Here is a 25229-nt window from a genome sequence, read left to right on the forward strand (position 1 = left end):
TCCGTTATTGCGAGCGTTTCTGGCCCCGGGAATTGATTGGTTAAGAAAAAAAAAAATAGGATATAGATTCTCGCAATTGAGATGCTGGAACTTGAAGTCTGGGTGGTGTTTCGGATATTGAATTGTTTTCCCACATATGTAATGTATGTACTGTACTATACCTAGAAGGCTGTAAAGGTTCGAGAATACTAGGAATATTTAAAATGTTATGAAAGATACATATATCTGTATGAATCAGAATTGCGTGGTTTCGTACTCAGCATGATCATAGGGGAAGGTATCAAAATCTAAAAAGTCTCAAGGTGTACGTCAAGTACGCCAAAGACTAAGGTGTGTAAGTGAGGTGGGGAGAGATCGAGACAGCTCAAATAAAAATTCCAAGCGGGACTCCAAAATTTGGCGGTCATTTTAATGTTTTTATTTTAAGTTGTTGCCGTAACAGAATACTGCAAGCATGCGTGCGTAGTGAAGAATGGTCACAGACCACGCTCTTCAAAAATATATTTCCTACATGCAGCCTTAAGAATATCAATCCTCTGCTGCGTATGCACGAAAACCTCACGATACATCTGCAAGCTCTCATTCACCACTTCCGTCTTCGACTTTGTACCGACGCAAATTTCTCGCATCCGCAATTCCATTTCCTTTCGTAGAAATGGTTTGCTCAGGCTCGGACTGTCGGGCAAGCCATTCACGACATTATCATAGCCCTCAACGAGAGCAACACCAAGCTGAGTGGGGATAAATTCTTGTACGGCATTATTACCCCTCCCACCACCACGAGGTCGAGTGGCTACATATTCTCGCTCCTTTATCCTTGCAATATGATCTGCCATCGTAGCGTCAGTTCCGATTCCATTAGCATCCATAAGACCAATAAGCTCAGGCTCCGTTAGATAACCTGGTGCAACGGTCTTGCCATCCATGATTTTAGCTTCCGTGGGTTCGAACACCTCGCCAAGCGTGAAAGGGGGGATCTCTTGACTACTTTCCCATTTATCGTATACGTAAACATCTAAGTAATTCCTCTCCAGGACGAGAAGACCATGTGTGTGGAAGATCTCATCACCGTACTTTATTTCCACTTCGGTGGACTCGCCTTTTGCATCTTCAGAGCAGCAGGCGAGAAAACGTCGGGTGACGAATTCGTAGACAAGACGTTCATCGTTGGAAAGGACGGTTGGTGCTGCAAATATGACTGGGTGAATGGGAGGGTGGGCCTTGTCGTTGTGATGACCAGCTCGTGGTTGGGTGAAGGAACCGTTAATGAGACTAGGGAAATGGTCAATAAGGTCAAATTTATACCTGGACGGCACTAGACAAGGCAACAAACCGCTGCGCATACTGGCCCCAATTTTCACTCGGTATTTGCTTTTCGATCAACTTTTTCAGATCAATTCCTTTGTCGAACTGATCCGTTTCCGTGCGTGGATAACTGATGAACCCTTTTGTGTATAGAGTTTCTGCGATCTAAATCCTATCAGCAAGACTTTGTGGCGTGGGGGAGCATATACCAACCTTCATGACTTTCTGGCTATCCATTCGCAGATACCTACTTCCCATCATTTGGAGATCCACAGTAGTCAAAGGCAGTGGGCGCCATTTGCGTGTTGGCTTCTTGTGCACTTTCGTAACCTTAGCGGTTTTTGAAGTCAAGCACCGCTCAAACAGTATTACGACAGCAGCCCTATCGTAAAGGTGGACCCTCCGCCACAAAAAGTTGACAGTTTTCCCATCACGGACATGTGAAACCTTGATGGTCCAGAATTTTTCTGGCTTGAAGTTTTTGACCCGGAAATATCTGTCGACCACAAATCCCAATGTCGGGAACTGGCAGGACCCTGAAACTGTTAAAGGCTCTGTGGAATTTGAAAAGTGGAAATTTGATATAAATACCGTAGCTGATAACTCTGTCCTCTAGGACACCTCCCAATGATTTGAGTTGGAGGGTTTGTAGCCTAGTAAAAGCTGCCCCGATCCTTAAATCCAGCTCGATCCGTGCAGCAACTGCATTAGCCTGACTGTCATCCAAGTCTATTGGATTGGTCGCGGCCTGTAATATATGCCTAGAAAATGTCAGTACCAGGATTCAGGCATGGTTGTCTCCGTAGGCTAACTGACGCTCGTTCCGTATTACTGAACCTCGCCCGTTTAATCTCGATTCTTGGATTTGATTTTCTCGCCTGGTACCGTACTTCTGTCCCAATATGCTCTCCTTCACGGTCACAGTCAGTCCAAATAAATAGAGCCTTGGAATTTCTGGCCAATGTTCGAATATTTTCAGCGATAGTCAAGTTGTTCTGGGCCGTAGGTTAGGTCCCGTTCGTAGTAGTGTGCGGAGTGTAGGAACTAACTTTGGCAACGGAATCTACCACAGGTGCGTCAAACAGCCGGCCAGGCGGACAGGAATTCCAGCCTCTGTACTGCGAGTCAAACTCCAAGCTCGTCAAGTGGCCAATGACACTTGTCATGATCACCGAACATTGGCCCCATGGTGGAGCGAATGTGAAATCAAACTCGTAGTTTTTCACAAACACATTACCCCGAATCGATACCTACAATATCGCCTTGGGTATTAATTATTTTGATTCTTGAAGTCCCCTGGATCTTAATCTTACCACGCGGCTTGAACCTCCAGAGAGATGCTGCGCTACCACTCTAGCAATTGCAGGTTTTTCTGCGACACATAAAATTTTGCGGGCCATTCGCAAGCGGTGATATTCGAATTTGAAACTTGTGTCTGTGTCATACCCTTCGATTATGCCCCATGGCCATTTTTGACGTAAGGTAGCGGAAGGGAACTACCCAGATAACACCATCACAGAGGTTGCAAAATGGCTGAGGAGTGTGTTTGCTATGAGGCTCTTATCAAGTTGTCAAAACTGAGCCGCGTTGACGCGTTAAGCTTAAATCTGTCCCGAGCTTCTCGTCACGCACGGACCAAGGCCACTTCTTGAATCAACAACCTGGACCAATTTAATCTCGCGACAACTGCACAGTTAATGAAATATTCCGACTATTCCGCCATCGGTCTAAGATGGCTTTACCAACTGTACGGACGTTTGCGGATTGCGCCGAGTTTCCTCTCATTGTCTCCCCTTTCATATCCCTTCCAACAAGGTTGATTGATAGCGGAACTGATATTCAAGCTCTCCAACATATCTATGTCACCACAAACCCTTTCATCACAGCCATTGCTTTCGCGATATTTCTGGCCCCAGTCTTCCTGATTGCATCTGAAGTAACCAGAAACTATTCTCAAGTTGACCGCAGCTGGAGCATCCTTCCGATCGTCTACAACGTTCACTACTCCGTTTGGTCTCGCTTGAACGGATTGCCAACTGGAATAATCGATACTATTTGCGGAATCACCATCATTTGGGGTGTAAGGCTTACCTTCTCTGCTTATCATCCTGATGTTTCCCGATGTAGCGCGAATCATGGAGCTAAGCCAGTGAACTAACTCATTACATGCCCACTTTAGCTTCGACTCACTTTTAACTACTGGAGAAGAGGCGGGTACAGCGTCGGATCAGAAGACTACCGTTGGGCCATTGTGCGGAGGAAAATAAACAACCATTTTTTGTTTTTCTTATTCAACCTCACTTTCATTTCTCTCGCGCAACCAGTTCTACTAGCCCTCATCACCGCTCCAACGTATGTGTTTGTGTTACTGAGCAGTGTCTCAGAAGGGTCCAAACACGAACTCTCCGATTCTCTCTTCTCACGGATTATCCTCTTCTTCGTCTTCATCGAAGCACTGGCAGACCAACAACAATGGAGATTTCAAAAAGCCAAGAAGGAGTACAATGAAATCGCTCGGATTCCATCTCGATATAAGGGGATATACACAAACGACGACCTGAGCCGTGGCTTTGTTGTGTCAGGTCTCTGGGCCTGGTGTCGACACCCAAATTTTGTGGCTGAGCAAGCGGTTTGGCTAGCATTGTACCAGTGGTCCTGTGTCAAGACTGACCAATTGTACAACTGGACTGGCATTGGGTCCCTATGTTATGTTGCCCTCTTCCAGGGAAGTACGTATCTTACGGAAAAGATTACCGCGTCGAAATACCCTGATTATAAGCAGTACCAATTGCGTGTGGGGAAGTTCATCCCACGATTAGGTGTCCAGGCGCGTGGCGAAATTCCGGAAGACAATGCTCTTTCGGCTTCGGTATCCGCATCTAAAGACCCCAATCAGCCACAGAAGCCACAGCTATCAAAAACGAAGACAACTAAGAAGCTGAGGTAGACAACCCCTTTTCTCTTTGGATTGGAATTTCCATCACGCATTCGTCATATCTTGGACTGATATATACCATTTTACATATGCTTGAGATCTTCTCCGTTTTCTAATCATTGATAATACTATGTTTCCATATACCCTCCATATGTTTGAAATCAACCCAACCCCCTATTTTAATCCAGTTCATCTACCCACAATATTCTGTTTGATGGCGGTATTATTGAGTCTGATTGAACCACAGCACCCATAATTCATAGAGGGATCCGGCATGAGGAAACTCTCACTTGGAAAAGTAACATTCTCAGAAATTTTCTATTTTAATCTTCCATTTTCCTTCTTTCCCTGTTCCAAGGTGTTCATTTGACATACCTTTCTATGCCCTATACCTGATATGCAAACGAAAAGCTGGAGCTTTAGTATACAAGGGAGAAAATAAAGTTACAAATTATAAACCAGAGTGTGGAGATTTCCAATAGGGAGAAGATGTCTGCTTTGGCGGCCGGATTGCGATTAAACAGGGAGTAGGGGTAAGGCCAATTGATAGTAAAAAATAATACCCATATAAGTGTGCGGCGCATGAACACGAACACCTGGACATTTCAACCAACATGGAATTTAGTAACAAGTCGAATAGAGTACAGCAAAAGGGAGAATGAAAGAAAGGAACAAATGAGCAACATAGGAAAAAGGTGTGTCATAAATGAAACAATAAGCAAAGGAAAAGAGGAGATGCTTCATGTTTAAAAACAAAATAAGTGAAATATTGAAAAGGAAAAAAAAATCGATATATTCCTTTATGCTGAATGCGACGGTGCGGGACCTTCGTTCTCCTCTAATCGACTTGTCTCTGGTTTTTCCGCGAGAGCCTCTGTCGGTGGAGGAGGTGGTGCTATCGTCCCTCTGCCGTGCCCACCGTCGAAATACTTTGCAAATTCGCCAGATTCAGGGAATGGCCGTGGGCCAAGCAGACGGACCAAATCATCACGGCTAAGTACTTCCTTGCTCAGAAGCTCCTCAGCTACAATGCCGATTTCGGCTTTCTTCTCCGTTAGGAGTTTACGGCACTTGTCGTAAGCTTCATTGACAATCCGTCGAACTTCCATGTCGATGTCCCGCGCAGTGTCTTCTGAGAAGGGTTTTTGAAATTGTTGTTGTTCTTCATCATAGTACAAATAGCCAATTTTTTGAGACATCCCGAATTTTGTGACCATGGCGCTGGCCATGCGGGTGACTTTGTTGAAGTCATCACTTGCACCACTCGTCACAGTGTCGAAATGAAGCTCCTCGCTAACACGGCCACCAAGGGTCATCGCCATTCGATCCATGAGCTGGTTGAAATTCATCAAGTAGGTATCACCCTGGGCCGGTAGGTACTGGGCATAGCCTAGGGCACCTTGGCCACGGGGAATTATGGATACTTTCAGTAATGGATCAGCATACTTGAAGTACCAGCCACATATAGCATGGCCAGCCTCGTGATACGCCACTGTTTTCTTTTCCTCAGGAGATAGAACCAACGATTTCTTTTCTAGACCACCAATAACACGCTCAATCGCTTGCTCGAAATGGGCCATGGTTACCTCATCGGCACGGTAGCGGGCGGCTGGACGAAAGGTTAGCATATAAAGAGTATTTCCAGATGGAATTTTGCTTACCAACTAGTGCAGCCTCGTTGACACAGTTGGCAATATCTGCTCCAGAGAAACCAGGTGTCAAGGCAGCCAATCTACCAGTCAAGTAGTCCAAATCAACTTTAGTGACAATCTTCTTTAAGTGAACGCGGAAAATCTGTTTACGGCCATCCATTGTTGGCCTATCAATGGCGATATGCCTGTCAAATCGGCCAGGTCGTAACAGTGCCTTATCAAGGATATCGACTCGATTAGTTCCGGCCAATACGACAACTTGGTCGGAAGTATTGAAACCATCCATTTCAGTGAGAATCTGATTCAGTGTGCTTTCCCGTTCGTCATTACCACCGCCGTAGGCATTTTTGGATCTCGACTTTCCAATCGCATCAATCTCATCAATGAATATAATACAAGGAGTGTTTTTCCGCGCCGTTGCAAATAGATCACGAACTCGCGAAGGCCCAACGCCGACAAACATTTCGACGAATTCAGAACCGCTCACGCTGTAAAATGGGACACCAGACTCGCCAGCGGTAGCTTTTGCCAGTAGTGTCTTACCAGTACCGGGTGGCCCGGAAAGGATGGCACCTCTGGGGATCTTCGCACCAAGTCGTTGGAACTGTTCAGGTTTCTTCAGAAAGCTAACGAATTCCATAATTTCAACTTTGGCCTCGTCCATACCGGCCACGTCAGAGAACTTTGTCTTGACATCAGTCTCGTGATTGAATCTCTTCGCCCTGCTTTTTCCCATGCCAAATATGCCACTCTGGCCACCTCCACCTGTAGCGCGTCTCGAAAGCCAGATTCCGGTGCCTATAAGGACGAGCGTTGGGGCAAAACTAAGTAACGTACCCCCCCAGGAAACTTCATCTTGATAATCCACCGGGATACGATCAGAAGTTGGTATACCGAGCTCCACCTGAGCCTGATCAATTTTCCTTTCAAATCCCTCAACGGATCCGATTGCGAAGACATAGTAGAAATTTGGTTGTGTCGCGGGCGATTCAGGATATACGTTTGCAACAGCTTCACGGTGAAGCTCAACCCGCACCTTCTTGCCGTTTCGTACCGTCAATTTGGACACGAGGCCTTTATCCAAAAACGTGTTTCTGAATTCCTGCCATGTAATATCCTTATTGACCTCGCCGGGAATAACGCTCCGATACAAGTAGTAAGAGAGAAAGGTAGCGACCAGAAAGGAAGCCGGGTCAAGTTTGAATTTGAAATCAAAAGGTGTGTTGGCGTTAAAATTCGGTCCCTTGGGACCGTTTTTCTGATCCCGCTGTTTTTGCTCCTGCTTTTGTTCCTGATGCGATCCTCCAGTTTCATCCTTCGACTTGCTCTCATCCTGTCCAGTCTGTTTCTCGTTCCATTTCTCGGATTTCTCGGAGGAATATAGGCGTTGATGACGGGAATCCCTGTCTGCCATCTTCGCCGCAACCACTGGGCCATGTCGAGTCCATATCCGAAATATCTGGGTTGCGTGTGCAAGGGTAAATTGATTGGATTCCTTGACTTGTTTGATAAGTTGCTTGACATCGTCCGGAACACCTTCTTCTTTGAATACTTCTGCCATCTCTTCCACAAATTTTTTCTGCGACGCAGGAAGCTTGTTCCTCACCATTCCCAGCACATAATCAAGCTCTTCGATCTCTTGCTGACTTGCCCGGTACTTTGGCTTCTCGGGTTCCTTGCCGTTTGATCCTCCGGAAGGCGGTTTTCCGGAGGGAAATGGCTGACCCGAATCTTCATCGTTAACAGATGGAGGAGGTTTCCCGCTCTCCCTGCCAAGATTTGGAAATCGCCGGAACTGGGTGATATACGAGCGGGACTGGCGAGCTTTTGCTACAGCCGGGAAAAGATATGATTGCCGCGATGAAGGGAGAAAGTATCGGAGGTATATAGGGCGCCCCGCCGCTGTCCCCGAAGATCGAGCAAGATTGCCAGGCCGTCGAATAAAACTGGCCATTGTCGCGGCAGGATGGAGGTGGAGCGTGCGGAAGGCGACAAGAGGTTTGGTAGACGCTCAATAGTAACTAAGGAGTGAAGAACCCATAGGAGCGTCACTTCGCTAGTATATATAAGGGGAATTAAAGTAAACAAAAGGGAGGACGATCAATAATCCCAGATAAATTCTTGCGTTCGTTGGAGAGCGAATGTGAAGATTGCCTGGGCTGAAGGCGATGCGGCGGGAATTGTTGAAATTCCGTTTCCGAATTTTTGCAGTGGCTGACTCATCCACCGGTCCCACGGAACCATCCAGCATCCATCTCAGGGGCAAGATCCTCCCGCATGGCTGTTATTTACAAAGCTAAAAGTATGTCGTGAAAGAAGGAAAGACAAAGCCGTGTATTGCTCAATGATGCAAGTGGATATTTAGCTACATATTATACATTTACAGAGATTCCGAATAAAGCGCCAGTTTCTACAACCATCTCAGAAAATTTGAATCCATCACCAGAACATACGCAGCGGAGTGGTCCCCCAAACGCCAAATAGCTTCCGTATCAGAGATATCTCATGAAGAATGCAGTATAAAAGTCAGTCCCGTTTTCTACGTTTTCCATCTTTTCAAAAGTCAATCCTCTCCGCTTTGTTTCCATTCCCCCACAGCCTCAACAACAGCTTTTTTCCAATATGAAGGTGGCCTAAGTTGACCAAACTGGGTCAACTATGCCTGGTGCTCGTCTCCGTTTGCGAATGGGAAGTTACTGGGCACGTCCGCCCAGTCCCACTCTAATGTCATTGGCATCTGCCAGAGTTCCTGGGGCACAAATGGTTGTTGAAATGACGAGAAATCTATGGGCATTGGACTCGGGCTGGAGAATGACGGGCCGCCGCTAGTGAACGCACTGGGATTCACCTGGTTAGGGGTCAACATTGCTGAAGAAAAATTCTCCTCGTATCCGTGTCCGAAATGGGCTCCAGACGTGACTGATGCCGTTGTCACTGTTGCCGCGGTTGTCGCCGCTGGTGTTGATGATTCTGGCCCCATACGCGCAGGTTGGTTAAAGTAAACATTTCCATTGCTTTGGCTTGTTGGCTGGATACCTGAATTTGTTTGTTGGAAAGTTTGCGTAGGTAAAGATTCTTTAGGTGTGACATCTTCCGGTTGGATATCCGGCGCGGAGCTAGGCGGTTGGACAGGTCCTTCATCATTATTGCTGTCGTCATCACCCCCAGCCCGACGCTTCCGTTTTGTCTGAGATTCCTTTTCAGCCCTCTCCAGCACAACCTTTGCTATTCTCTCGAATTCAGAGCAGACGCCCAGCATTCGTCTAACACTCCCGTTCGATTCATCGGCGACGAGCATCGAAAGAAAATTTACGACAAGTCCCATTAATTTGACATCAGATCGTGCACGGGCATCTTGTGGGTTTTGAAGTATATTTGCAAACAGCGTGACCAATGCGGAAATAGGAAAGTAAAGAATCAACCTGGACATACAGAAGTAAGCCTCGCATATCCACACTATAAGACTATAGAGTTTTGAGGCTACTTACCAAACACAGGCAAAGTCGCCTTGGGGTATATATTTGATCAAATGTATGGAGGCGCGTGCAGCAGAAACACAAAGAACAGCAGAAGAAAACACACGAGGATTCAAAGGCCTCGCGTTCAAACCTTGGATTGCATAATTCGATAATCGGCTAGTCCAATATCCATGATGAACAGACATTCGGTGAATTGTGGTCAGACAGTTATAGTAGGCAAAGTGTAACACTACTATATGAAGAATTAACGGACGGTGCGTAGCTTTGATCTCATGTTCAGGCCGGAAATCAAGTGGTATACTGTCTTTCCATTCTTCAAGCTCTCGATCAAGTTCTCCAATCGTATTGAGAAGCTCACCATCTGATTGTCGTGCCGCTTTGGTGGAATAGAGCTGTTTATATACTTTACTTTCGATTGACGCAAATATGCACATCAATCGGAAAAGATTTATTTTTCCTTTACCATCAGAGAGTGGTACGTTTCCAATATTATCTGGAGGATCTTCACTAGGAAGCTCGACATTCATATCGTCGTCATCCTGTACCGGGGGCCGCCCGGATCGAAGACATAGACTAAAATAAAATAGTGTTAGTTATTTGTGGGAAGCATATTATTAGGGAAGTCTACAAAAAACACAGGCAGTAATACATACTCTTTGTCTAGTATGTATGCGATCCAAAAAACTCGCTTTCGCTGCTCAAGCTCAACAGGGTTCAAACCAAATCCAGACCCGCGTTTGTGCAGACCTATACTATGCGAGAGGCGGATCGCTGCAGCGACTAGGAAAAATGTTGGTTGTGGGTTAGGAGTTCCCTGTAGGAAAAGTGACTGGGAAGTGTTAGCTACCGTAGCATACTCCAGTGTAGTTGGTGGTGGGTCCGGTTATTAGCACTATTGAATCAAACTTACCATTCCAATAAGTGCTTGCACACTCAGGAGATCAGTATTTCGCATCGTCAATTCAGTCAAAACACCCATCGCATTCTTCAGATACAACCAGGCTTTTTTATCTTCCTCTTGCGGCACCAAATTACTCATAATTCGTAGCCGATGAGATATAGCTAACACCACATTGATGCTGGCCCACCATCCAGAGCCTTCGTAAGGGTCGCGGGAGTACTGTCGTTCGACCAGGTGCATAAATGTGGGTTCGTGAAAGAGAGGGAAGACGCAATTAAAGTTCTCAAAATAATCTTTAAAGAGGGATAGAGCTTCCTCTCGGGGGGGTAACGGTTTGAAAACACGACGAGCGAATATGTCACTGAAAACCTCTGGCTTCCAATATATCCATTTATTGTCATCTACATATGCGGATGATATCATATCCTGAAACGATGAATCTCCCGTTTTCTCGTTGACCCATTGGATGCCCTTTGGTGAGAATATTGAGAAGCCAGATGATGATCCTGCAATATGTTAACTCGAGTCTTAACAGGATAACTAGAGATTGGGTCGTTACCAATATATCGAGTCTCCCCGCAATTGTTGGTGACCAAGGAACACATCATATCTGATAGAGAATCTAACTCAGCCTCCGTCTCCTTTTGAGAGTCTGGCGAAGTAGCCGCGGTCCTTGGGCTGGTGTGAGAATCTGCATGTGGTGTAGAAGTTATGGGGGATGGTTGGCTGGTTTGATTAAAGCCAAAGGATGCGGTTGACGGCTTGGACGACAAGCCAACGGGTTGGCTTGACTTATCTGCTAACCGTTTCTCAAGAGCACTAAGATCGGTTTTACCAGCGTCCGCTTCCGTTAACAATCCGGATAGTCGTAGTAAGGATTCCATGCGGCCCAATCGATTTTCCAGTCCTTCTATGTATTTGGCTCTGTTGGACAGTATTAGCGAGTGTGGAAGATTTTCAGATGCAATCGACCGTACCCTTTCGGTGGATTCCGCTTCTTTTCCACCTGAGTGAAGATACACTCGGTTTTATAGTTTATACAGTGCGAGCATTTTGGCATCTTCCCGTCGCACTTAATCTTCTTTTTTCGGCACATATCACATGCCTAAAACCATCAATCAGCATAAAACCTTAGGAAACGAAAACTGACACTACCCCTTCAGACATACTCTTGCAATTCTCCGCCTCTTCGCATCGTTACTCTCCTCCATACTGCCACTTAGGTGGTCTTCGGGAAACACTGGTCCTGGAAGAGATGGTGTTATGGGCGAACCATCAGGATTGTACGCCCCGAATATCTGCGGGGGTTGGTTGACCACCATGTTCATATCGAATCCCATGCTATCTGCATCTACTCCACCGAGATTATCCATTTTTCTAAGCAAGGGGTCGATGGCAGTAGCGCAATAAGGAGCGTGGCTGTATTGATATCTCTGAGTTCAGAACAGAAAGGGCATAAAGGAGACCTGTCCAGAGGAAGAGGGACAACAAGCTATGTCCGCGAGCAACTAACAGTTAACACGGGTGACCAAAACAGCGCTCACGATGAACGGCGTATGTAAAAGGGCACTCGACGCAGGAGTTCGTATGACGCCGTGACGAGGATTAGCAAGCGCGGACAGCCAAAGTCGAAGATGGCGGAGAGAATAAGGTGATGCTTGATGATGAAATACGTCAATGTATGGGCCCCTCGTTTGTCAGCATATGAACAGTGGCATATGGGATTCGGAGTGGACCTTGGGATGTTATTTCGGTACTCGTATAAACCGAAGCTCAAGTCAGTAATGTGGTCGAGAGCAGGGAGATTCTTCCTCCCGATTCATATGCCCAGAGAACAGAACATGAAGAAAACAACAAGAAACAGTGTTCACAAAGCTAAGATGAATCTCGCAGACTTCTTTGCTTTTTTTCCCGCTAGGTCTTGAAGCCGTAATCGGATTAACAAAAAGTAGCCGAGAAGATTAGCTGGCCCAAACAGGCTAGGTCCAAAGTCAACTCAGCACCGGCCATTTGTCAACCCCGACCCGACACCAACCTCCCACATAACCTTCCCGTCAACCACAGGAGTGGCATTGATTTGTCCTTGGATGGGCGTGCTCGATGTTGGTTGGGGAGCAGCTGGTATCGTGAATTTAATTGGGCTCGCCCCAATGGAAAAGGCCCGAAACACTCATATCGTGATACTTTGACAGCGCATGCATCCTGACGATGTGGCTGACAGAAATAACGAGCAGTTGCAGTGGCTGATATTACTTCCAGTGCGCCCAGACCTCTCCACAAACACTAATACCTCCCATCGCCCTTGTGAAATGCAATATTTCTTGACTGAACTTCTCTACGCATTACGGTTAAACAAGTCTGCTGGTGAACCGCAAGAAAGGGATCATATATGGGCTGTGAAGAAAGTTCACTCCGAGAACATCTTCAACTAGCCAACGCGGAGATGTCTTGATCTTCCCACCTTTGCGTCAATTTCAAACAGTTGGAAATACATGGCCGGAATACAGGGTGCGACTTCACTGTTTCAGTAACTTACCTCCACCTCCACTCAAGGTGTAAAATTTCATGTCAGCAAGACCTCGGTCTTTGCCTGTTCTTAAATACTCAGGCATGATGATTAAGCCCTAAATGAAGAAATCTACAGTTTAGCCACCTACAGAGGCCAAGGAATTGACGAAACGGGCAACTTCGAAATCTTGACAAAGAGTAACTTCTGACCTGGAGGGGTAAAGTATCCGAAGTCGACCACGATCTCATTGCGATTTTGCAGTGTCTCCTGCGTAGCAGCCGGGATGGTGCGTAAGCTCAACTGAGTTCAAGGTTGTTCGAGCTTTCATTCTGGCTAAACAACATCGATGTCAGGCTGGGGGGCATCAAGGGGAATCACGGCAAAGGCTCAAAAACATCACTTTGTTCACACCGTCCACATCTGTGACTCATATTTACGAATCTCCTTGCACCAGCTAGAATGAGCTCAAGAGCCACGAGGGACTAGATCGCGCCTCCATCAAGCTTACGGAGTTCATTTGGCAAATGGGCGCTACTGGAAGCTCAGCCGAATTGAATGGTTTACGGAATATAAGTTTGAACATGGTTCTAGCGATACAACTCCTTGATCTTTTTATTTTTATTATCTATGGATCTCTTACAGATCTGTACAGTTATGAATGAAAAATCAGTTGCTGGCCTATTTCTTCCAGAGACGAGTGAAAGGGTTTTGATCAAAAGCGGCTGTATAGGCACTGTACCAATAGCTCCAGCAACCTCTAGACAAGGAGCATCTCTAGCCATCCAAAGTTTCCAGGTCTCTGGGACCATATTCCCCTTAAGTCGGCCTCCTTTCGTTGCACGGAATGGCACTGATCCTTTTCACTCTCAGTTCTCATGAAACCTTAACATTGCTTAAATCAACCGAGGAAGCTCTCTTTATTCCATCTCTGACCACCACCGCTGATTCAACAGACTATCGCAACAGCTTTTCATTACCACCCATCACCCAAAGAACTCAGAATCCATTTGCTATCCTCACCCGGCTTGTCTTCAGCTCAATCATTGCTTTCTATCAGAGCTGACAGTGACACACCGACCGAAACGGACAGAACAGTAATATAACGTTACACAACCTGATACTCATATCAATCAGTTGATCATTATTTGTGTGTTGCTTATTTGGAAGAGGGTTTTGTGGAAACCAAAACCCCCAATGTCATCTCACTCTCATCACCAGTCGTGGATGGACCAGATGGGAATCACACCATTCCCAAGTCTGGTGTTGGTCTTCATTCCAATTCTACACAGGGTCTCTCCAGCGCAACCCTGCTGGCTTGGCCACCCAAGAGGATATACACTACTGCTTATGATGCCAAAAGAGCTGATTTAACCTTCACCAACATACCAATAGCCCAAGCCCATGGTGATGGGGGTTAGCTCGTTTTCTTGGCCACATTCATGCTGACTCGAAATCACGATGGTGCTAACATCATTCCTTTCACCTTCTACGATGAAGGATTCCCACTCCTCTCACCATGAACAGCACTCACCACGGAAGCCAGAGTCATGGCCTGAGGCCGATGGAAATTTCCAAATCCATAACCCCGCCATCTAGCCGCTAGCCTTCAGAAGCCAAAGCCACTAGCACTTGGCGTGAGCGATCCTGAACTTGGCGCATCCACTTGGGACAAAAGAACCTTGGAAAAGATGCATACTCCACTGAGAATGCCAGTTAGCCCCTTAGGCAGCAGCATTATTCTCTTGAGATTTTCCTTTCCATTTTCTTCCATTTTCATCCATTTTCATCCTCCTGCTGACACATCTTGATATCAAGGCAGGAACTGAAAGAGGCAACCCAAGCCTCGTCGCGAGCAAAGCCAAGATCTCTTGATCTTTTCAATTGGTCATCTTTTACGATTCTCTTTGCTGGCTTCAATAACTTCCTTGACTCTCCTGCAGATTATGGTCAATCAAACTCATGTTAGAATCCAGGATTGAAGCAGATTTCCGCTCCTCCGAAATTCGGTCGAAACCTTTAGGTATTCTGGCCTAGACCACAAAATTCCGTGGGATAATCAATCGACCATGTGGTTTTACGATGCTCACAATCGCTTCAAGGTTCCTCTGGTGAGAACGTGGGGCTCTGTGCGATCCCAATAAATGGCCTTTGGTCAACTGATCCAAGTGTCCTGACGCGACCGTCGATCCGATCCTGTTGTATCCTTCCTGTTGGAAAGAACCAGGCGGGGAATAGGATGTTAAATGCAGCGTCGCGCAAATTGTCCTATAATTTAATAGCCGTTCCCGATCGACAGTAGATCTGATCGAGGTACTTTTGGCTCAATGGCACTAGCCTAAAGAGTCAATGTACCCAGAATCGAGCATATCTGCTGGAATCGCGAGCTGCACTGACGAACTATCCAAACAGAGGATAGAAGACTAGACAAGCCGCTCCACCATGACAGTGTCCATGGAAGACTGTTTAGGAGATCAAAATGGCTGTTGATAGTTTTTTTTTTTTTTGGGTGGGGGGGGATAGAAGCACCATTTATTGTAAGGCGAAGGCCGCATTCAGATGCACATTCTTCGATGGTCACATTAAGGCAGGTTTTCCTCCAACACCTCGAAGGCCTCGATATAGGTTCAGCTGTTCTCAATCACTTTGGGCGGTCGGCCCTATCAATGGTCGACACCAACAATGACCTCATGGAAGCGTTATGCCAAATCTCTCTCGCCAACATAATCATAGAAATATGGAGGAGTAAACTACTCATGTTGCCGCCGCAGTCAACTCCGCATGCATCCACGTCCTGACTAAGATGAATTTCTACATGTTGGGAATTTCACTGCAATTGACGCACTTGACCGCGAGAAGCACATTACAACTTCATGATTTCCAGCGGAAGGGAGCTGGCTCATCCTGGCTCAGCTAATTGCTCGAATACTAGAGACTGACTCTACACATCCATCCCCTTTCTATGACAGTATTTATTTTTCTCTGGATCGGGCCCTCTGTCAATTTTTTTTTTCTTTTTTTTTCATTTATACTCTTCTCGTTACTAATTGTTAAAAGCTGGAACGGGCTGACCCCTCTCCCGAAAATGGCATTAAAAATAATCTCTCACATAGAGATTTCAATTGATTTCGTCTTTCGTACTACGTAACGTCTATCTAGAGTTCGTTCACAAGTCGGCGCTCCTTACGAAGAGCACGTAGCTTGGCTCGAGCTTCCTCTAAGGGAACAAGACTTCCTTTAGCTTGAGAGCTAGGATCATCACGGTTGCGGATGTTCACCGTGCGGGTCGACTTCTCTTCGGCACCGACAACTACATTATTGGAAAAACATTGCGATTAGCATAATAACAATAGTTCAGTGCTCGGTGAGAGGCTAGCGAAACATCATTAAACGGGAGGATTGGGGAAGAAAATCATAGTTTACCGAAGATAAAATTATATTGCGCGATCTGGCCGGTGCGGATTTTCTTCTGCATCGTATTTCCGCTGATATCAATGTCGACGTTTAATTTATCTTCTTTGAGAATCCGCTGCAGCTCCTCAACGTAGTCGTTAACAGCAGGCATGACGGGCACAATCAAGATTTGACGCGGGCTAAGCCAGAACGGCCACTTTCCGCCGAAATGCTCGATGATGATACCAAAAAACCGCTCGAAGCTGCCAATTATAGCTCTATGAATAACAACTGGGCGAGCGCGGCCTGGACCTGGCTCGTCGCTATTTGTGGGAGGAACATCTGGTTTGGCGGCATCTCCTGCTGGCTTGTCTGCCGTCTTCGCTGCGGGTGCTCCGGCTGATTTCTCTTCAGGCTTCGCTTTGGCTCCCGTCTCACCAGTCATATATTCCAATTTAAAGTTCACAGGCATTTGATAATCCAGTTGGATGGTAGCACACTGAAACTCTCTCTTTAATGCGTCTTGGATCGTGACATCAATTTTAGGTCCATAGAAGGCGCCATCCCCCTCGTCAACCTCCCAGTCATTACCCTTAAATTTAGTCATAGCAGCACGTAGTTGATCCTCGGCATTATTCCAAGTCTCTAGCTTTCCCATGTACTTCTCTGGCCTTGTGGATAATTTTAGTTTGAAGCTAAAGCCGAATAATCCGTAGATAGCACGAAGGAAATCGAAAAGGCCATCAATCTCTTGCATAATCTATGCCAGGAATTAGTCAAATAACTAGGATAAAAAGTGAAGAAGTATAGTTTTCACCTGATCTTCAGCACAGAATATGTGAGTGTCATCTTGCTGGAACTTCCGCACCCTCGTGAGCCCGTGAAGGGCGCCAGATGCTTCATTTCGATGCAGCACTCCGAAATCCGCAATCCGAAGAGGTAGTTCTCGATAGCTTCGTTCTCTGTGCCCAAACATGATCGCATGTCCTGGGCAATTCATTGGTTTCAATGCCCAGGTTCTCTTCTCGATATCTAGCTTGAACATGTCGTCCTTATAATGTTGCCAATGCCCGGATTGGCGCCAGATACCGACATCGTACATGTTTGGTGATTGAACCTCCTGGTAGCCGCGCTTACGATACTCAGATCGCAGAAGTGCCTGCAAGGCATTGAAAATTTTCGTTCCATTAGGAAGCAAAAATGGGCATCCTGGGGAAACCTCGTCGAAGAAAAACAAATCCTGATCCTTTCCAATTCTAAGGTGGTTCCGCTTTTCAGCTTCTTCGAGGAATTTCAAATGCTCTTGCATTTGCTTCTTATCGGGGAACGCAACACCACGTATCCGTTGTAGAGCATCATTAGATTGATCACCCAGGAAATACGCAGCGGAATTCTTGAGGAGGTATTAGCTTTAAGCCGTGAAACCAGATGGCATTGTTCGCACCTGCATAATCTTCATGATCTTAATTTTTCCTGTATTTTGGATATGAGGCCCCCTGCAAAGGTCAACCAGGGTACCACATCGATAGACTGTGCTACTCTCTCCTTCAACAAGGTTATTGATGTAGTGCAATTTATATTTGCTATAGGCGAACATTTTCTTCAGATCCGATTTCGAAACTTCCAGTCTGTCAAAAGGCTGTTTTTCTTTGAAAATACGGGCTGCTTTTGTGTCAAGCGCTGGCCAATCGCTTTCCTTCACAACATGACTATAATTCCACATCAGTGAAAGCCGTCAAAAATGGGCGACAACAAGGGGAGCAGAGACCTACCCCGGCTCTAAGGCCATGTCATAGAAAAACCCTTGAGGCGTCGGCGGGCCATGGGAGAGTAGACACCCGTAATAGCACTCGCAAGCCTCACCCAGCACGTGAGCACTAGAATGCCAGAAAACCTCCCTTCCCTCAATCGAGTCAAACGGCAGGAAGGTCACCCTACAATCCCTCTCCAATGGTCTATCTAGATCCCAAAGTTCCTTCCCATCTAGCTTGGCAATCACCACAGTAGAACTAATCTCCTTGGGTATATCACGTAAAAACGAACCTGGTGTGGTTTCCCATGCCTTACCAATGATGGTGGAGGGGTTCGAGTCTCCAATGTCAATCGTAATGTTGATATCAAAGCGGGATTTATGTTTTAATTCTTCATCATGTTTCTGTTTAAGTTCTTCGAAAAGTTTATTCCGCTCTATAATGAAATCTGGAAGCGGCGCTTCTGCTGTAGGCTCAGGCTTTTTCGGTTTCGTTTTTGCAGCTTTTTGCGGAGGCGGGGCATTGGGGTCGGAGGGGTGGGCGTCCATAGCTGGTCTGTGAGGGAGGCTTTCTTCCTCGTTCGCGGGAATTGAAGCGTTGGCGGAATCTCCACCCATTATGGTTCTCAATATGACGTTTGACGACTGAATTCTTCAATAGTAGCTGCCCGTCTGTTGTGGTGACTTTTAGTTGTCCATGCCCCGATATCAACTTGAGCTGCAAAAAAAGTGAACTATCCGAAGGCGGTGAGTCACGTGAACATAATTTTATTCCCACGAGTTTTGTCGGCAAAATCAGAAGCTGTGCACAAGGCCCTGCTGCTTTTCTCCCAACATCAATTCAAACACTCACAACAATGTCATTCAGAGGAAGCAGTCGAGGTCGCGGTGGCTCTGCAACCGGTGCCAATCGAGGCGGCTCGGGCTTTGGTGGACGTGGTGGTAGGTCAACTTGTGCAAGCCTCAGCGGACCTCGAAAATAGATTAATCTAACTTTTTACTCCGCAGGTCGAGGAGGAGGCTTCCAGCCTTCATTCGGCCCTCCAGCTTCGGTATTGGGTGGGTGTCATATCTGGCATTATGTTCCATATTACGTCGTAAACTGATCTGTGTGCAGAAATGGGTTCTTTCTTGCATGCGTGCGAAGGCGAGATGGTTTGCGAGTCCATCAACCCCAAAATTCCGTACTTCAATGCACCGATATATTTGGAGAATAAGGTACGCATAAAGTGACAGGCCCAGTATTGTCTGCTGAAATGCTAAAAATAAAATTGGGTATTTGCCTGTGCGTTAGACTCCCGTCGGAAAAGTTGATGAAGTCCTAGGCCCTATCAACCAGGTCTACTTTACCATAAAGCCCCAAGAAGGAATCGTCGCAACTTCGTTCAAATCGGGGGATAAGTTTTACATTGGAGGAGATAAGTTGTTACCACTAGAGAAGTATGTGGCATGTCCTATTCCATCAATACTCTGACATTATACTATGAGCGCATGTCAACTAATACTAATATATTCTTTCCAGGTTCTTGCCTAAACCAAAACCACCTCCAGGTAAACCCACTCAGTCCTGTGCATACATTCTTCTACATTCGAAGTAGTGTCTCACTCTATATAGGTGCCCCAAAACCAAAAAAGGTCGGAGGTGCTGGACGAGGCGCCGCTCGCGGTGGACGTGGTGGGCGCGGAGCTTCCCGCGGAGGTAGAGGTGCACCACGAGGCCGGGGCGGAGCTCCAGGAAGAGGGGCCCCTCGCGGTGGAAGAGGAGGGTTTACAGCCCGCGGTGGCTCAAGGGGCGGATTTCGCGGTGCTTCTGGCGGACGGAGGTTCTGAATGATTTCTTATTTTTTCCATTGGCGTTTTGGGGGCTCTCAACGGCGGTTATTAATTTACCAAGCTGTTTCTCTATTTTGCATTATATAAAAAGAGAATACTTCTTTATTTTCTACTTCTTGAAGGAATTGTGGTATTTTATTGTAAGAATTGATGTTCGTTTCTGAAATGTCACTATTCTCACCATAATTAATTCAAATGAACTGAATAGTCAGGGAATAACCCCTACGGTAGCAGGGATGAAAACCTTTCAAGTTCACCACTACCATTTTTTCCATATTCAAGGGTGTGTATGACAATGACGGGGTTTTTAAGTGCTGCTGTGGTGCTTGTTCAGGTATTTGGGTTTGGGCATAACAAGCTTGCGGTGAGATGACTCTCATCAATACATATGACGAAATATCCCTGTACTTGGTTTCGAACCTCAACAACGCTTGTCTGCATAATATTTATTCTTCCTCCCTCTCCCCTCGTCCTCGCACTCTCGACTGTCAACCGCGTTGATATTACTTTCTTGCTATCTTGGGTAGTTTTATTATTTCTAATACTAAAATCTATAATACCCCTCTTATGTCGAGAAGAAGTTCCGTCACCCCCAGCCCAGCTGGCCCTGAAATCGCCAACACCGACACAAACATAAAGGACCGTGGTAAGAGCTTATATTATATCCTCTGCAAGTTCCATTCGTTGGGAGCACGTAGCTAATGTACTTATCCAGTACGAGACAAGCAGAAAATGCTGCTCTCGGCTGATTCAGGCCATTTCAGCTTGATCAGGTCAGTTCCATACCCGCAATAACAGTATTTTGCCCGTCCGTTCCCGAAATAAAAACAAAAGTTATTGATGGGATTATTTTTCCCATATATATTAGGGCATTACACCTGGCGGACCTTGTAACTGAATTGAATGGTAAGTTGTCTCCGTGTGTTTTCCAGTTTCTCTCGTTGCTCATCTTCTGACGAGTTTTACTCCTCTAGGATTTTGCGGAGGCAAGTCAATATTCCGATTTGAACACACAAACAAATGCATACGTCCTCACCTAACAGCTCTACTCCTAATAGTCATGTCTATCTTCTCGTCGATGCGATATTGTCTAGGCGACTTGACAGAATATAGGGATTTATGGATAGCTCTATCATTTATGCCTTTCGGCCTCTTCTTCGACTTCATGGACGGCAAAATCGCCCGATGGCGGAGAAAGTCGTCATTGATGGGTCAAGAGCTCGATTCGCTAGCCGATCTGGTAATAAAAACCGTCGCTAAACCCGCAATGTCTACATGTAACGTGATAACTGATTCATTCGTTTTTCTTATCAATTCCCAGATCTCCTTCGGTGTCGCACCAGCATCCGCCGCCTTCGCAATCGGCATGCGCACTCCGGTCGATCATTTATTCCTCACATTTTTCGTGCTGTGTGGCCTTACGCGGCTTGCTCGCTTCAACGTGACCGTGGCCACACTCCCGAAGGACGGATCAGGAAAAGCACAATACTTCGAAGGAACACCGATCCCGACAACTCTGGGGATTGTGGCGCTGATGGCGTATTGGGTGTCGCAGGGTTGGATTTTGGATGAAATACCGTTCGGCGTAATAGGCACAGGAACTGTGCTAGAATGCCACCCAATCGTTGCCTTGTTTGCAGCACATGGCTGTTTGATGGTGAGCAGGACCATACATATTCCGAAGCCTTGAAAAGGGTCAATGAGGGAAATAAATACGATAAATGAAAGAGAGAGCGGCACAGGGAAGGAAATGGGATGAGTGGGAGAATGAGGCGAACGCGACTACAGTGAAGAGATTGCCAAAAGCCATCTCTGTTAACTGTTTTTTACCTCTTCCATTTTTACTTAATAGAGACAGAACTAGTGGGATGGATATGTTGGCATCTTGTTTTTTGTATTTACTTCTTTCTTGCTTTATATCGAATACCTAAATGCTGCCTATATTATATTATGTTTGTTTGCTACTAAGATGCCTTAGGACATTGTAATAACAAACTGGATAAATATATCAAGTACGATCTAAGCTATAGAGACAAAATTACTCGGTTACTCCTTTATTTATGCTGAAGGTCCCTCTACTCCTACCGATTAATCAAACCTAATAATTGCTATTTATTAGCCTAACTATTAAAAATATGCTCTTTTTAATTCCCTCCTCGCAGGGAATCAAAGGCAGACACTAAACTTCTGTTGGAAACGTCGATGTGTATACATACATGGTCAGGCTAGAGCAATATCTTATCTCATTCACCTCATCCTTGAAGGTATCTAGGTAAAGTCACATATGCTGAGGCTATGACCGTTTACACCTGCGAAGACGATTCTAATTTTCCTACTACCACTATTAAAATATCCTCTCTAATACTCCACCCGGTCTGTTGCCCTCTGGATACAAGAGGTACGCATCCATGGATGAATGATGCTGACATGTGACTTTCTAGGGCAAGTCGATTCCATCTCCAGATGGTGGCACGCCCAGCATGATATTCCCCATCCTTTTCAGTGATCACCAGGAGTGTCATGCGTATGCTTCACAGGTGGCTGATTTGGACATACTTGGTGACTCTTGAGGAAAATGGATGGAAATCATCATCATTCGACGGTTGTAAGTCCATAGGTCAGAAGCAAACAACCTCATATGACATGCACTCCACACATCATTCCTTCTCACCACAGCTTACCACCTGCCACCACTTTAGAAATTCGGCATGGGAGCTCGGGGCTGCTATGGCATCTCGGCAATCAGCATTTACTGTCAAGCGCCGGAGGGCTTGAAGTATCAGTTAAGGCATATCATATCTTTTCGCAATTCATATAATGATATCGCCGTTTTGAAAGCTTGCTTCCGCCATAAATTCACATCATCACTCTCAATTATGAGTTTAAGGAAATTTTCATAGAAACCAATTCCCAGTTATGCAATCCGTTTTGATCGCGTGTCGGCGGCCCTGTGCCAGTATCAGTGTTCTTGCATATTGCTACACATGCAATGGAATTAATTTAAGTTGATTGGTTGAATCGAAGAGTCCGACGGGGGGATGATTCAACTGTAGGTGACTGCATGAGCATAAAATATCGCGTGCTCTCAGAGCTCGAGATTTTCCACCCAGAACCTGCACTTGTTTCAAAACACCTGGAAAATGGCATGGAGTGCCTAGTGAGTAGGGCTTCATATTTCCCTCCCTCCCAACCTACTCTTTTTTCTTCACAATGGAGCGATGCTGCTTGCTCGACAATCAGAAATAACAAATAATAGCTTAGAAACAATGCAGCTAGAATCTCCGTAGTTTAACTCGTCGCTTGAAAAAACAGGATAAAATGTGCCTCCTTACATTCCAGACAGTCTTGCTTGCGTTGAGAATAAACATTGTCTTTGACAATGTACTTGCTGCTTTAACTCTGGGAGATATGCTAAATCCACAATCTCCTGATATGCTCGTGAACGCCGTCTCCTTACTCCTGGTGGCGCTGCCCTGCACCCATCTGCCACCGCTTCATGTTGGAGGCGAGTCTCTTTCAGAGCCGCAGCAGGTAAGCTTTTATGTGTTCCAGCATTTATTGAATGTCTGTTGCCTCATTAACATGATTCATTACACCCCCCCCCCCCCCCCAAAAGTTTCTGGAGCTGGGAATTGTCATGTTTGTAGAACTGAAGATTCGATCCACATTGAATTAGAGGTTGGGCCATGTAGTTGAGACTTGGTATTTGTGATTGCGTGTGTAGACTTCTATGTTCCACAACCAAGTAATGCAATTATAAAGTTCTCAATGACTGCACCTAGGTCTTGAGCACAGCCATAATCAACCTGACTTTTTCACCTTCAGCTTCCACGACGAAGAAGAAATCTTCTGAACGGCGAAAGATAAGTCGTAAAGTCCCAATCATAGGGATATGGTAGGGCATTCATTTGACGCAGAGGTTTGACTCCGAATCTGTGGTTTTGAGGGCTCCGGGAGATTATATCAACAAACCACTGTCACCATGACTTAGATTGGTTAGTAGCAAACAGTAAGCATCTGACTCTTGGTCCCAACAAGGGAATAGGGAGCATAAGAAGGCAAAAAGAATAGAAGCAAGGGTCCGAGTCTTGGTGGCGCGGTTCAGGTAATTAACAAGGCTGGCCGACAAGACTTCGCGAATTGATGCCACTGATTTCCATGCAGTGGGAATGGGTTGAAGGAATGATTGGCCGTAGGATTTGCAGCCAATTTTATGCTGCTAGGCTGTAAATGGTAGTATGCGCTTGGTATACTCCATATGTGCTGTTGAACTCCAAAATGCTCAAGGCTTTGGATACCCCCAGAAGGGCAAACATGCTGTCATTGTACGTATATATGTCTTAAGATGGGTGACGCCACCTTAAAAAAAATTTGATCCTTTGGGTGCAGCAGTTAACACCAGGCACTGAAAAGTTTTGACAGATACAGCGTCCTTCCAACGCATTTCACGATGGGAAAGCAGTATAATTGGCGGAGTTGTCGGGCGGTTAGCATGGGGTTGACAAGTGACACACACCTGGCTCACCTCTGTGCATCCTGAATTCCCGCCTGGCAGACGATGTTGCCGTTAGCGAATTGGCGCCTCACACCGTTTAGAACCAACTAACTTGTTGAGTACCATTCAACGCGCTTGGGATTGTCCCTGCGGTTTCTCAACTTATCAACAGCAGCCCATTATCGTCTCTTCCCCCTATTGCTGTTGGGATCCTACCTCGGATGAGAATGGCGGAGCCAAATAGAGAGACATTTGACATGCGGGCTAAGCGCTCGACTCGGAGATATTAATCATTGACTCCAATCACGGCCAATCATGTTATCCTTTTATCAGCAAAAGATTCTGCAGCTCTGGGATACCCCAGAGCGGGATCGACATGTCGTCTGCTGTGTGCCACTCCAGGAACAATTGAACAGCAATGAAATGATGTTCGCATTGGGATAACGTTCCAAGCTACCTCATCACAAAGCATCACAATCTCTCTACAGCTGTTTGGGAATATATGTTGCCAGCTTTCAACAGATCTTACACAAGGTTTTGTGTTTGATATTGAGACAATATTGACCTGTTCACAACAGATATTGCACCACCAGCCGAAGAACGCGAGCAATGAATAAATTATTCAACCCTGGGATTCAAACCTTAGTGCTGCGTATCATTCACTTTGATGTGCTGGTGATACCTATAGAGCTACTGCTGAGTTTGTAGCGTAGCTTGAGAAAACAAATTCATGTCTCCTGTGATGGCCGCAAGAAGTGCTGAGCCTGTATAAGGGACACGGCGTTTAAGAGACATAGAAATAGCGTACTGTCGTAGCAAAAGTAGACACGCTAAGGTTTTTGAGGAGACCCGAGGTGTGAATGTGAAAATGGAGGGGTGTGAAGAGCTTTGCATGACACAGCTGTTCTCTCATCATACACTTCTAATCTTAAGAGTGCTGGACAGCTAAACGGACCATATCAAAATCGAGTCGAGGATTG

The 25229-nt window shown here is 45.9% G+C and overlaps 8 protein-coding genes across 8 annotated transcripts; 4 read left to right on the top strand and 4 right to left on the bottom strand.

Annotated features, from left to right (window-relative positions):
• Window positions 1-345: 345 nt before the first annotated feature.
• Window positions 346-2705, bottom strand: HCBG_02617 (DNA topoisomerase III; the record flags this gene model as incomplete). The annotated part of the gene is made up of 7 exons (XM_045429666.1): window positions 346-1272; window positions 1334-1470; window positions 1519-1841; window positions 1897-2066; window positions 2122-2300; window positions 2355-2555; window positions 2619-2705. The coding sequence occupies 7 exons, from the start codon at window positions 2703-2705 to the stop codon at window positions 477-479; spliced, it is 1893 nt and encodes a 630-aa protein (XP_045289561.1).
• Window positions 2706-3037: 332 nt separating this feature from the next.
• HCBG_02618 (DUF1295 domain-containing protein) lies at window positions 3038-5341 on the top strand (the record flags this gene model as incomplete). Its single annotated transcript, XM_045429667.1, has 2 exons — window positions 3038-3385; window positions 3485-5341. 2 exons carry the CDS (start codon window positions 3038-3040, stop codon window positions 4250-4252), a joined length of 1116 nt encoding a protein of 371 aa, XP_045289562.1.
• HCBG_02619 (uncharacterized protein) lies at window positions 5041-7846 on the bottom strand (the record flags this gene model as incomplete). Its single annotated transcript, XM_045429668.1, has 2 exons — window positions 5041-5849; window positions 5902-7846. 2 exons carry the CDS (start codon window positions 7844-7846, stop codon window positions 5041-5043), a joined length of 2754 nt encoding a protein of 917 aa, XP_045289563.1.
• A 702-nt stretch (window positions 7847-8548) lies between these two features.
• Window positions 8549-11645, bottom strand: HCBG_02620 (fungal specific transcription factor domain-containing protein; the record flags this gene model as incomplete). Its single annotated transcript, XM_045429669.1, has 8 exons — window positions 8549-9314; window positions 9381-9763; window positions 9851-9944; window positions 10025-10200; window positions 10282-10778; window positions 10832-11196; window positions 11250-11377; window positions 11442-11645. The coding sequence occupies 8 exons, from the start codon at window positions 11643-11645 to the stop codon at window positions 8549-8551; spliced, it is 2613 nt and encodes an 870-aa protein (XP_045289564.1).
• A 4288-nt stretch (window positions 11646-15933) lies between these two features.
• Window positions 15934-18470, bottom strand: HCBG_02621 (threonyl-tRNA synthetase; the record flags this gene model as incomplete). The annotated part of the gene is made up of 5 exons (XM_045429670.1): window positions 15934-16088; window positions 16202-16931; window positions 16989-17564; window positions 17616-17880; window positions 17944-18470. 5 exons carry the CDS (start codon window positions 18468-18470, stop codon window positions 15934-15936), a joined length of 2253 nt encoding a protein of 750 aa, XP_045289565.1.
• A 308-nt stretch (window positions 18471-18778) lies between these two features.
• HCBG_02622 (small nucleolar RNP protein) lies at window positions 18779-19751 on the top strand (the record flags this gene model as incomplete). Its single annotated transcript, XM_045429671.1, has 6 exons — window positions 18779-18863; window positions 18930-18980; window positions 19039-19139; window positions 19216-19361; window positions 19444-19472; window positions 19537-19751. The coding sequence occupies 6 exons, from the start codon at window positions 18779-18781 to the stop codon at window positions 19749-19751; spliced, it is 627 nt and encodes a 208-aa protein (XP_045289566.1).
• A 570-nt stretch (window positions 19752-20321) lies between these two features.
• HCBG_02623 (phosphatidylserine synthase) lies at window positions 20322-21444 on the top strand (the record flags this gene model as incomplete). The annotated part of the gene is made up of 2 exons (XM_045429672.1): window positions 20322-20400; window positions 20687-21444. The coding sequence occupies 2 exons, from the start codon at window positions 20322-20324 to the stop codon at window positions 21442-21444; spliced, it is 837 nt and encodes a 278-aa protein (XP_045289567.1).
• A 605-nt stretch (window positions 21445-22049) lies between these two features.
• Window positions 22050-24539, top strand: HCBG_02624 (uncharacterized protein; the record flags this gene model as incomplete). Its single annotated transcript, XM_045429673.1, has 7 exons — window positions 22050-22152; window positions 22258-22359; window positions 22808-22911; window positions 23094-23285; window positions 23537-23649; window positions 24042-24079; window positions 24370-24539. The coding sequence occupies 7 exons, from the start codon at window positions 22050-22052 to the stop codon at window positions 24537-24539; spliced, it is 822 nt and encodes a 273-aa protein (XP_045289568.1).
• Between the last annotated feature and the right edge of the window lie 690 nt (window positions 24540-25229).

The sequence above is a fragment of the Histoplasma capsulatum genome (assembly GCF_000150115.1).
Source record: "Histoplasma capsulatum G186AR genomic scaffold supercont2.3, whole genome shotgun sequence".
Classification (NCBI taxonomy): Eukaryota; Fungi; Ascomycota; class Eurotiomycetes; order Onygenales; family Ajellomycetaceae; genus Histoplasma; species Histoplasma capsulatum.